The 13,564-nt window shown below is 33.2% G+C and overlaps 1 protein-coding gene across 1 annotated transcript in view; it reads left to right on the top strand.

Moving 5' to 3' along the window:
- The window catches only part of Atrx (ATRX chromatin remodeler), a 235,153-nt gene that overhangs the window by 182,165 nt on the left and 39,424 nt on the right, over positions 1–13,564 (top strand). Inside the window, 1 exon segment of the mRNA XM_047535184.1 lies at positions 6,388–6,496. Within this exon segment, the coding sequence (XP_047391140.1) occupies positions 6,388–6,496 (109 nt within the window).

Below are 13,564 nucleotides of genomic sequence, written 5' to 3'. Positions count from 1 at the left end.
TTGGACAAATAATTTAAAAAGGTGATTATTAAGATGATCAATGAATGAAAAGAAGATCCAAGTAATGAACTAAGGGAGAAAATACAGGGTATGAAGGAACATTTCAATAAAGAGAGATTCTGAAAAAAAATCAAACAAGTCCTGGAAATGTAAACTCATTCAAATAAAAAAAAACACAGTTGAAAGTCTTTCCAACAGATTAGATCAGTCAGAAGACAAAATCTCAGGACTTGAAGATAAAGTGTATGAATTGAATATCCAGACAACAAGAAAAAAATTAAGAAACTATTATCAGTATATATAAGAACTCTGGGTAATTTCACTGTTAGACCTTCAAATAGAAAAGACCAGAAAATAAACTATGTATGGTACATTATAGTTGAAATGTAAGAATTCCAGGGAAAAAAAGAACTTAAAAAATTGGAAGAAAGAGATACCAAGTCATTTACACACATAATCCTGACAGAATAACAGTAGATTTTTCTAACAGAAATCCTAAAGGCCAGGGGACATCGAATGGCATATTTCAAGCCCTGAAAGAAAACAACTGCTAATCTTGATTGCTATAATCTGTAAAGCTGTGTCCTTCAGAATCAAAGCAGAAATTTAAACATTCCAAAATAAGTACGAACTAAAGGAGTTCACAACCACTAAACCAGCATTGTAAAAGATAAAACAATACTACACACAGGAGAAGAAGAAAACAGGCAACAGAGTTTGGGAAAGAATCATCTCATTAGATTATTAGGTAAGCAAATAAGAATTAGAATTAGATCAAATATTACAAATAGAGCAAAATGTCAGGATAAAATACATATCTCTATAATAACAATATAAATGGTATCAATTCTCCAATTAAAAGACACAGAGTGACAGATTGGATTAATAAACAAGACCCAACTATATGTTCCCTCCAGGAAATATAGCTCATTGGCAAAGACATCCACAGACTGAAAGTGACAGGATAGAAAATGATATTCCATGCAAATGGAATTCAGTAGTAAGCAAGAGTAGCTACTCTCATATCAAACAAAGCAGGTTTCAATCCAAAATTAGTAAGAATGGACAAAGAAGGTCACTACATAGGGGAACAATTCAACATGAAGATATAACAGTTATAAATATTTATGCCCCAAACATCAGGTAACTTAATTTCATAAGGAAAACACTACCCACTACCCAACATTATGGCCCAGATTGGCTAAAATATAATAATAGTGTTTTCAATACACCTCTTTCACTGATAGGTCTTCCCAACATAAAATCACAGATACTCCATAGTTAAAACCTACTATGGACCAAATGGACTTGATGGTCATCTATAGAATGTTTAATCCAACTGTAGCTGAAAACACTTTTTTTTTTTTACCATTGGTCATGGAACTTTCTCCAAAATACATTATATTTTAACCCACAAAGCAAGTTTAAGCAGATACAGTAAAGTTGAAATAATTCCTCACATCAACTTGGATCAGAATAGAATAAAAGTAGAAATCAACAGCAAGAAAAACTATAGAAACTCTAAAACACATGGAGATTGAATAATAAACTTGAATGCAAGTTGGTCATTGAAGAAATCAGGAGAGAAATTTAAAAATTCTTGCAATCAAACAGGGATAGAAATACAATGTACGAGAACCTGTAGGATGCAGTGAATGCAATTCTAAAGAGAATGCTTATCTCTATGAATGCCTATATAAAAATAACAGAGAGTTCAATGCAATTCAAGTTTTTGAAAAAGCAAGGACAGACAAATCCAAAAACCAGAAGTAAGAAATTATAAAGAACAGAACTAAAATTCAGTGAAATAGAGAATGAAAAATAATACAAGGGCTCAGTAAAACAAAGAGTTGACTCTTTGAAAAGATTGATAATCTGTTAGCCAAACTAACCAAATGAAAGAGAACATCTGAATTATTAAAGATGAAAAGGGAGATACCATTTAAATTGAGAACATCATTAGAGACCGTTTTGAAAATCTGTATTCAATAAATTGGAAAATCTTTAAGAAATGAATAAAATTTTGTTTTTGGTACTGGGGATTGAACTCTGGGGCACTGAATTGCTTAATACCTTACTTTTTTTGAGGCTGGCTTTGAACTCGCTGTCCTCCACAAAAATGACATACCAAATTGAACTAATAGGATATAATAAAAACCATAGGGACTGATAAAAAGCATTGAAATTGAAACAGTAATAAAAAGCTTTTTGGGACTGGGGATATAGCTGAGTTGGTAGAGTGGGTGCCTTGCACGCACAAGGCCCTGGGTTCAATCCCCAGCACCAAAAAAAAAAAAATTTTTTTTTCAACAAATAGAGCCCAGGACCAGATGGAGATGCTGCTAAATATTACCAGATTTTTAAAAAAATAAATGAACATTTTTTTACTATTTAAGAAAGAACAACTCTCAAGAAACAAATAGTACTCTGAACATGGGTTACTAAAGAGGGTTTAACAGGTTATAGAGAAACCTCAAGTTTTAAGTGCTGTATCCCTGGGGAAGTAATTTCAAAGTGCAGTTATCTCCATAAATGAGTGGTAAGAGGAACCCAGCTTGAGTTACTTGGAACTGTAACCTTCAATTGAGAAATGCAAGCAACCCTTAGCAACCTTTCTGGACAGTGAAGCAGTCATTGCAGATTTGCCATGATCTCACTTCACTTCCTCCAGTCTTCTGCCAGGGTTCTGATCACAAGGCGAATGGCAAAGGCACCCATTTCTGTATTTCACATGTGGGCAGAATTGGAGTGTGAAGGGGCCAATGAATTGAACTATCTTTGAAAGTGGCTCTCCATCCTTTCAACACATAGGTGTGAGTTGGGAAAGAGGAAAATGACCATGAAATAAAAAAAAATAACTTTAGTAAATGAGTAGAATGTGATCTAGCTATGAGGTCAATCTTTATAACTGCAGTGCATAACAATAATACTATTTTACAGTCATTAAGTGTTTGTAAAATGTTCTTATTTTTGCTTTAAGATTCTTTTTTGTTTCTTTTTAGTTATATATAATATTAGGATTACTTTTGATGTAATTAGAAAAGCATGGACAATAATTTGCTCTAATTCAGTCCCCAATATTTCCCTTTTCTCTCCCCTCATCCCTCCTCCTATTCCCTTCTCCGTACTCTAATGATCTTCCTACTATTTACTTTTGGGTTTTTTTTTAAATTAGTGTCTTTAATATTGGATATGATGGTGAGATTCACTTTTGTATATTTTGTATATTCACTTTTGTATATATGTACATAGGAATATTGTGCCAGATTCATTCCTTACCACATTTTTCTTTTTTTAGTGCTGGGGATCGAACCCAGGACCCTGTGCTTGCAAGGCAAGCACTTTACCAACTGAGCTATCTCCACAGCCCCTGCTTACCACATTTAAAAGAAGAATTAACACCAGTGCTTCTCAAATTATTCCATGAAATAGGGAGGGAACAATTCCAAACTTAAGAAGTCACTATTGTTCTGATACCATATTCAAATAGGGTCAGATCAAGAAAAGAAAATTACAGGCCAATATCCTTGATAAACATACATGCAAAAGTCCTTAACAAAATATTTGCAAATCAAATTCAGGAACACCTTAATGAGCATGCATCATAAATAAGTTAGTTTCATTTCATGGATACAAGTGGTTCAACATTGGCAAAGCAATAAATATAATACACCACATAAATGAATCAAGGACAAAAACCACATTGTCACCTCAATAGAAGCAGAAAAAAACCTTTGAAAAAATTCAGTACCCCTTCATAACATAAATCTTGACAAACTAGGAACATATGTGAACATCATAAAATCTATATGTCACAAACCCAAAGATAACATTATACCACATGCAGAAAAAATGAAAGCATTTCCTTTAAAATCAGGAATAAGGCAAGGATGTCTTTTCTCAGCACTCCTAACATAGTACTTAAAATTTTAGTGGGAGCATTTAGGCAAGAGAAAGAAAAGCAAGACACATATGAAAGGAAAAAGTCAAATTGTCCTATTTGAAGGTGATCTGATCCTATGCTTAGAAGACCATAAAGGATCCTAGAGAAGAATTTTATATCTGATAAACCAATCCAGCAAAGTAGAGGACACTAAAAATCAAATACTAGAAGATGGAAGGACCTCCCATGTTCATGGATAGGTAGAAGTAATAACATTAAAATGTCCATATTACCAAAGTAATCTCAATATTCAGTGCTGTTCATATCAGAATACCAATAACATTTTCTAAAGAACTAGGAAAAAACAGTTCTAAAATTTATAGGAAAGAACAAAGGACCCAGAACCACCAAAGCAATCCTGATCAAAAAGAGCAGTGCTGGGGTTGGGGATGTAACTCAGTTGGTAGAGTGCTTGCCTCGCATGCACAAGGCCCTGGGTTCAATCCCCAGCACCACAAAAAAAAAAAAGAGCAATGCTGTAGGCATCATAATTCCCAATTTCAAATTATACTACAGAGCTATAAGAGCAGTATGGTACTGGCATAAAAACAGATGCATAAAGGCACTAGAATAGAAGACACAGATAGGAACCCACACAGATACAGTCATCTTATTCTTGACAAAGGTACCAAAAGATAACTTGGAGGAAAGACAAACTCTTTAACTAATGGTGCTGGGAAAACTGGATATTTATTTGTGGAAGAATGAAAGTAGGTTCCAGTCCTCACCCTACACAAAAATCAACTCAAAATGGGTCAAGGATGTAGGAAATAGACCAGAAATTTTGTAACTGCTAGAGAATAAAAAGCATAGGGGAAATACTTCTACAAATAAGCACAAGCAGTGACTTCCTGCAACCATGTGCAAGAGGTACTATGATTATCCCCATTTTTATAAAGAAATTGATGTACATGGAGTTTAATTATTTTCCTGAAGTGAAAACATTAGTAAATAGTGAAACTGAAATTAAATTCATGGAGTCTTACTCCAAAGTTTATATTATTAACTACTAACATGTACTGTCAGTTTTTATGCATTGGATTCATGGAAGTGGTATTAAAGGATTCATCACCGTTATCACAAAAAGGAAACTATGTTGAAATGCTTTTTAAAATAGTCATATCCATAAAGCACCAATTAAAACAATAAAATAGAAGGAAGACTACTAAGAGTAGGGTAAGGGGAACAGGAGGAGGGAAAGAGGAAGTTCTGGGGATGAAGTGGAGCAAATTATATTCCATGCTTATATAATTATGTCAACATGAACCCACTAACATATATCTATAATGCTCTAATAAAAAATTTTAAATAATTGTCATTTTCTATTCATTTATGTTCACCATATTTATTACTATATTTATACAATTGAAGTGACTGATTATAATACAGTTGTGACCTTTTTATTCAACCTTCTCTCTCAAATTCTTTTTTCCTCAGATATGTATGATGTTTTCCCTAATAGAGTGAAGTAAAGATCATAAATAAAATTACATTTGCAGACATTACTGAATTTTCAACAATGAAATTCTAGGTTTTTTATATAAAACATGCATAAATCATAAATATAAAGCATCTATTTAATAAATGTACTAAGTTTAATGAATTTGTTAAAAGGAACATATATTCATTTTGATAATCTATTTTTATGTTAAGATTCCACAGCATGGAAACATGAATCTTGCCTGGATGGGAAATTGTAGTAGTATGTTTACAGCTTAAAAATCAGAATGTAGATTACATATAAAATATTAAAATGCCGGAAGCACTTAATCCCATGGTATTCTTATATCGATGCAAGTCTTGGAGAAACTTTCACATAAATTGTCTAAAAATCGACACGTTAGATCACTAACATATACATCTAAGACATTCACACTCACACATGAACACCTAAATAGTATTTACAAAATGGGAATATATGCTGAAATTTTTGGCTAACCAGAAGAAGGTTTTATCATATAGTAGGCACTCCATTAATACTTGTTCAGCCAATGAATAAAGCCATTCTTTATGGTGTTCACCTGATAATTTCCAAGTGGTTAATAAAACGGTGGGAAACCTGGCCATTTGCATATTTATTAGAGTTTTTTTTTGTGTGTATGGTGCTGGGGATTGAACCCAGGGCCTTGTGCTTACAAGGCAAGCACTCTACCAACTGAGCTATCTCCCCAACCCTTTATTTGAGTTTTTATGGAGGTTTTTAAAATTCTTTTTAGATATACATGACGGTACAATGTATTTTGACATATTAGACATACATGGAGTCTAACGTATTCTAATTAGGATCCCATTCTTGTGATTGAACATGATGGGGGGCTACACTGGTCGTGTATTAATAAATGAATATAGGAAAGTTATGTCCAAGTAAGTGATGAGCAAGGAGGATAATCTACTAGCAGAGCAATATATCAAATCTCTTTTGTGTTTTCTTGTTAAATTTTCAGGTGAGGGGAAATGGCTCCGAAACATTGACTATTACCGTTTAGATGGTTCTACTACTGCACAGTCAAGAAAGAAATGGGCTGAAGAATTTAATGATGAAACTAATGTGAGGTATGAATCATTTTCTATATGTATAGAGAGAGTTTTTAAATTCATTTTTAATTTACATGCAGTAAAATTCACTCTCTTTAGAGTATACCTCTCTAGTGAATTTTGATAAATGGAAGATACAGTCAAGATATGAAACAGTTTCACCCTCCTCTTCAAATTCATTTGTGGAATTAAATATTAATTTTATTTTAGTTTTTTTCCCTTGCTAGTGATTGAACCCAGGGCTTCAGGCATGAATTCTACCCCTCAGCTATATCCCCATCCCTGGAATTACACATTTTGCTGCCTATTTGGTCTCACTTCTTTTACTTAGAGAAATGCATTTATGATTCATCAATGTTATTGCTGATGTTCATTTTTATTGTTGAGTAATAGTCCTTCGCAGGGATGTATCTGTTTATTTAGCCATTTCTATTTTGTGGTGCTGGGGATTTGAACCCAGGGCCTTGTGCACGCAAGGCATGCACTCTACTAACTGAGCTATATCCACACCCCTATTTAGCCATTTCTAATCAAAGGACACTTGCATTGTTACAAGGTTTTGTAATTAAAATCATAGCTGCCCCAAATATTCATGTACAAGTTTTTTATGTAAATATAGGGATGTCTTTCAGTGTAATGAAAATGCAGGATGATAATTTCTGGATTATACGGTAAGTTTATGTTTTTATCTCTGTAAGAAACTGTCAGTTTTCCCTAGTGACTGTACAGTTTTGTATTTCCACCAGTATTGTGTGAGAGTTCCAGTTATTCTGCATCCTTATTAGTGTTTACTGTTGTCATATTTTTATAAAATTATTTTACCTATTTCTAGTAAGTATGGTACCGCATGTGATTTTAGTTTGCCTTTCCCTAATGATAATGAGGTTGAATATCTTTTCATGTGCTTACTGGCCATTTTTATATCATCTTTGGTGACAGACTCTTGAGGATTTTAAAGTTAGCAGTTTTCTTGATCCCTTTCTTTGTTGTAGAAATGTGAACCATAATATTTAAATAACTATAGATACAATGTGCTTTATATGTGTGGTTTTTATTTTGTTTTTAGCTGTTACTGATTGACAAAATCAAACTGCATTTGGCAATGAGAATTTATATATACATATACAAATATATACATACACATACATACACAACACAAACATACAAGCACATACTTAAACACATTAACAAATATATGAAAGCATGGTCTTTGAAACAAAGACAAAGGAGAAAGGATTAGTTTAATGGTAGGATGGCTAAAGTGTGTCTTAATATTTTAAATGATGAAGAGTATTATGCTATATGTGTAAGGCATCTTTTAATTCTGGCAGAGTCATGAACCAGATCAAGGTTTAAGGCTAGTGAAATTTCAGTCAGATCATGTGACAAGTATTAATTACTGATAATCTGTAGAAGTTGGGAGTGCTTACATAGGAATGTTTTGAGTATAGTTAAGGAATAAAGTGTGTTATTAGACTACTAAGTTATCAGACTATTTCAAGAATAAGTACATTTGCTTATATGTTTCCATGTTTTAAAAAATTACTGTGGATATGAAGAAGTAATTTTATTGTTTAAACAACTTTTATAGAAACAAGTTCTCATCAAGTTATCTAGACTGGCCTTGTACTGGACTCAAGTAATATATCTGCCTCAGCTTTCCCAAGTGCCTGAGACCAAAGGCATGTGCCAACAATGCTGAGCTAAGAAGTAATTTTATTAATTAAGTAACTAATTCGTCAAACATGGTTGAAAGCTTTGACTTGCTTAGTGTCCCGGATTTTTAAATACCACCATAGCATTTTGATCTGGTCCATACCTTTCATGCTTAATATGAATAGGGAACAGTATTGAAATATAGATGCTGAGGTATCTGATAGACTTAATTACTAGTCAATTAATAACCCCTAAACATGAACCCAAAAGTGTCTTTACTTCAGATATGTGCTTTAGGGGTGTGTGTGTGTGTGTGTGTGTGTGTGTGTGTGTGTGTGTGCGTGTGCGTGTGTGTGTGCGTGTGCGTGTGTGTGTGCACGCGCTTGCCTGTGTTTGTATATATATCATGGATTTGGCCTACAGTAGCTATATCTGACCATAGTAATTTTAAAGAAAATAGAATATAAATATAGTCCATAAATGCAGAAACAGTCTGAAAGACGTATTAAGATGCATGTTAAGATAATTACCATATCTTATGTTGTCATCTCATGGGACCTATAAGTCATTTTCAACAGTCACGGGGTCCCTGGTTAGCTTGATACTGGTTTTTTTTTCTTTTTATTTATTAGCAATTTTTTTGAGCCTCCTAGGCTCAAGTAATCCTTCTGCCTCAGCCTTCCCAATAGGTTGACTGTAGGCATGTGCTATCACACCCTTTCTTACACTTTTTACTTAGTAATAATTATAGATTCATAAGAACTTGCAAAGATAGGATAGAGACATTTTGTATGTCCTTTACCTTATTTTCCCCAATGGTTAGCTCTTAGATACCTGTAGTTTCATATCAAAACCAAGAAATTAACATTTCAATGTGAAATGTGTTTGTATATCTTTTTTATCAGATGTAGAGATTCATGTATAAACCACTGCAGTCAATATATAAAAATATTGTCACCACAAAGATCTCTCTTATAACCCTTTTATAGTCACACCCATTCTTATCAATTTCACCATTATCCCTAACCCCTAACAATGACTAATTTGTTCTTTATCCTCATAATTTTGTCATATGAACACTGTTACATAAATGGTATCATACTATTGATCCAAATACTTTAGATCCTTTGGTGAAATGCCACTGTTTATTTGACCATCTTCTAATTGAATTACTTGTTTATTTTATTGTGGAGTTTATTATTTTATTAAGAGTTTATAGTATAATCTAGAAGAAAGTTCTTTGTCAGACATGTGGTTTGCAAATATTTTCTACCAGTTTATGGCTTGTCTTTTCAGCCCCTTCACGGACCTTTCACAAAGCCAAGTTATTTATCTATTTTTTATTCATTTATTTTGGTACTGGGGATTGAACCTGGGTTGCTTAACCACTCAGCCACATCCCCAGCCCTTTTAATTTTTTTAAATTTTGAGACAGGACCTCGCTAAGATGCCAAGGCTGGCCTGGAATGTGTGAATCTCCTGCTCCAGCCTCCAGAGTCTTTGGGATTACAGGCATGTGCCACCACACACAGCTATCACAGCATAGTTTTTAATTTGGACAAAATTTAATTTGATATTGTTTGTTTATGCTTTCTGTGCTAATTCTTGACAACTCTTCCTCATAGCCATATGTCCTGAAGATTTTTCTCCTGTGTTATATTCTAAAAGTTTTATGATCTTAACATTTTATAGATAAATCCATGGTGTAATTTGAGTTGATTTTATATAAAATGTGAAGTATAGTTGGGCATGATGATTCATCACTTTAATCCCAGCAACTGAGGAGACTATGGCAGGAGGACTTTAAGTTTGAGGCTAGCCTCAGCAACTTAGCAAGACCCTGTCTCAAATTAAGAAAAATAAAAAGGACTTGGGGATGTGGCTTAGTGTTAAAAAACACCTCTGGGTTCAATCCCTAGTATATATAGTTAGGTAGGTAGGTAGGTAGGTAGGTAGATTGATTAAATCCCTAGGACAGATAGATAGTATAGTTAGAGGTTTATATTTTTAGCTGTGATCTAATTGCTCCAGCATCATTTGTTGAAAAAGCTATTCTTCCCTCATTGAATTACTTTCGCACCTTTGTAAGAAATCATTTGGCACTGTGTGTGGGGCGTTTTCTCAGTTTCTTATTCCGTTGGTTCATATGCCTATCTTTCTGCCATTATCACATAGTCTTGCTTGCTATAGCTATATAGTAAACTCTAATATGAGGTTGAATGATTCTTCACACTTTATTCTACTTTTTATAAATTCTTTTAACTAACCTAATTTATCTGCTTTTCTACATACATTTTGGAATAATCTTGTCTTTACCTACTGATATTTTCCAAAGGGGTGGTGTGTGTGTGTGTTGTTTTGGATCAATCGCTGGACTCATACATGCTAGGTACTTGCTCTACCATGAGTTACAGTATCAGCCCCTCACAGTTCCTATTAAAATAGGAATCACGTTGAATCTGTTTGTCTTGAGGACATTTAATGTCTTTATCGAGTCTTCTGATCTGTAAATAGTGTGTAGTGTCACTTATGTTATCATTAATTTGTTTTGTCAGTGTTTTGGAGTTTTCAGCATACAAATCCCATGTGTATTTTGATTTACACCTGTAAGTGTTTTTGTATTTTGAGTGATTTCAGACGATATAGTATTTTTAATTTTCATTTCCCTGTGTTCATTGCTAGCATATAGAAATGCAGTTGATTTTTGTGTTGATATTTTGTCTGTGATCTTCCTGCCTTAATTTTTTATAGGAGTTTGTTTTGTGGGTTTTTTTTTTGAGGGGGGGGGATTTGCTACATAGACCATTATATTATCTGCATGTAGGGATAGTTTTATTTCTTCCTTTCTGATATGTATGCTGTTTATTTCCTTTTTTTTAAACTTAATACACTGTCTAGAATTGGCAGTAATGTGTTGAATCCTTGCCTTCTTTCTGAACTTAAAAGCATTTAGTCTTCATTAACTATGATTTTTAGCTGATGGGTTTTTTTTTTATGTGTGTGGTTCTGGGGATAGAACCTGGGGTCTCATGCATCTAGGCAAATGCATTACCACTGAGCTAACATTCCTAATCCTTTTAATTTTATTTTGAGAACACTGATTTTAAACTTATAAGCCTCCTACCTGTGTCTCTAAAGTAGCTGGGATTATAGGCATGCATCACCATACCCAGCATATTTTTAGGTTTTTTGCATATATTCTATTAAGTTGAGGAAGTCTCTCAGTATTCTTAATTTGCTAAGTTTATATTATTATTGGGTGTTTATTTTTTGTCAAATGCTTTTTCCATGTCAATTATGGTTTTTTTTTTTACTTTACCTTGTTAATAAGGTGTTTTATAGGACTGATTTTTAGATATTGACTCAGTTTTTCCTTCCTTGAAAAAACTCTATTTGGTGATAAGTATAATTATAGTATGGGGTGCTATTTGCTAATATTTAGTTGGAGAAGTTTATGAAAGATATTGGTCTGTATTTAGTTTTTTTGTACAGTCTTTGGTTGGCATCAGGATAATATTGGCCTCATAAAATTGGTTGAGAAGTATTCCCTTTTCTATTTTCTTATAGAGATTTTATAGAATTTATATTAATTTTAAATGCTTTGTGTGTTAGCTTAAATCACTGTGAGCAAAATATCTGACATAAACAACTTAAAGGAGGAAAGCTTCGTTTTGGCTCGTGGTTTTAAAGGTTTCATTTCATGTTTGGCAGGTTTGTATACGCCCAAGGACTGACCACTTCCTATTAGTCCTTACAGATTGTGAATTCATCAAGATTAATCTATTGATGAGATTTGTGCCCCTCATAGTTAATTCACTTCCCCCAAACCCTATCTCTGAACCTTGCTGCATTGGGGCCTAAGCCTTCAACACTTGAAGTTTTGGGGGGCATTCCAATAATACATTGTAAGATTTTGCCAGATTTTTCTTCTTCTTTTTTGTGGGGGGGTTTTTTAAAATTGTTGGTTAAATTTCCGTAATAGCTTTAAGACTATTCAAGTGATCTCTTTCATATTAAAAGAGTTGTAGTAATTTGTACTTTTTGAGGAATCACTTCATTTCATCTTAATTTCAATTTTTTGTATAGAATTTTTTTTATTGTATTTCCTTATGTCCCTTTTGATGCCTGAAGGGTCTGTAATGGTAGTTTCTATTTCATTGCTGATATTGATAATGTGTTTTTTTTCATTTTGGTGGAGGTTTGTAAATTTTATTCATCTTTTCAAATAACCAGCTTTTTGTTTTATTGACTTTTTTCTTTCTTTCAGTTCATCTTACTTTTGGCTTATTTGTTCTTTTTCTATTTTCTTGAGGTGGCAGCTTAAATTACCAATTTGATTTGAGACGTTTTCTCTTTAATAATGTAAGCATTTAGTGCTACAGATTTCCCTTTTAACTCTGCTTTAGCTGTCATACAACTTTTGATATGTTGTATTTTAATTCAGTGTTTTTTTCACTTTAGTGTATTTTTCATTTCTTTTACAAATTCCTCTTTCTATATCTGGAAGCATGTTTAATTTACAACCATTTGGAGATTTATATTGGAGATTTCTAGTTTGATTCAATAATGTGTTATTTCTCTCTTCGAAGATTTTTTTTTCTTTATCTTAGTTTTCAAAAGATGACTGATAGAGATGACTGGTGGATTGTTTTGTTTTGTTTTAGTTTGTCCCTTTTGTGCTTCATGCAGCTCTTTCTTTTTCTTTCTTTCTTTTTTACCAGGTAATGAACCTGGGGTGCTTAACCACTCAGCCACATCCCCATACCTTTTATTTTGAGACAGGGTCTTGCTAAGTTGTTTAGGGCCGCACCTCACTAAATTGCTGAGACTGGGTTTGAACTCTTGATTTTCCTTCCTCAGCCTCCTGAGCTGCTGGGATTACAGGTGTGAGTCACTGCACCTGGTTTCATCCAGCTTCTTAAACCTGTAGGTTTAGATTGCCTCCTAAATTTTTATAATTTTTAAATACTTTTTCAGCCCTTTCTTTCTCCTCTCCTTTTAGGATTCTGATAACAAGTATGTTTTATCCTATATTATAGTTGCAAAGGTTTCTGAATCTTTCTTCTCTTTTCCATTTAGTTTCTATCTGTTCTTCAGATGGGGTCATTTCTTTTGTTCTGTCTTTAAGTTCATTGAATCTTCATCTACATTCTGCTATCAAACTCATCTATTCAGTTTTTTTATTTGTTACTGCATTTTAAGTTCTGAAATTTCTATTCAATTGTTATTTTTCTTCTATTTCTTTACTGAGACATTTCATTTATCTCAAATGTATTAATTTCTTATGGAGGCATTTTTATAATGGCTTCTTTTTAAATCCTTGTCAGGCAGTTTTAACATTTATGTCATTTATTATTGACGTCTGGTGATTATCTTTTCTCATTGAAGTTCAATTTTTCTTTTTTTTTATTATGAAAGGTGTCTTATTTG

The sequence above is a fragment of the Sciurus carolinensis genome, chromosome X (genome assembly GCF_902686445.1).
Source record: "Sciurus carolinensis chromosome X, mSciCar1.2, whole genome shotgun sequence".
Lineage (NCBI taxonomy): Eukaryota > Metazoa > Chordata > Mammalia > Rodentia > Sciuridae > Sciurus > Sciurus carolinensis.
This window is presented reverse-complemented; position numbering and strand designations above follow the sequence as displayed.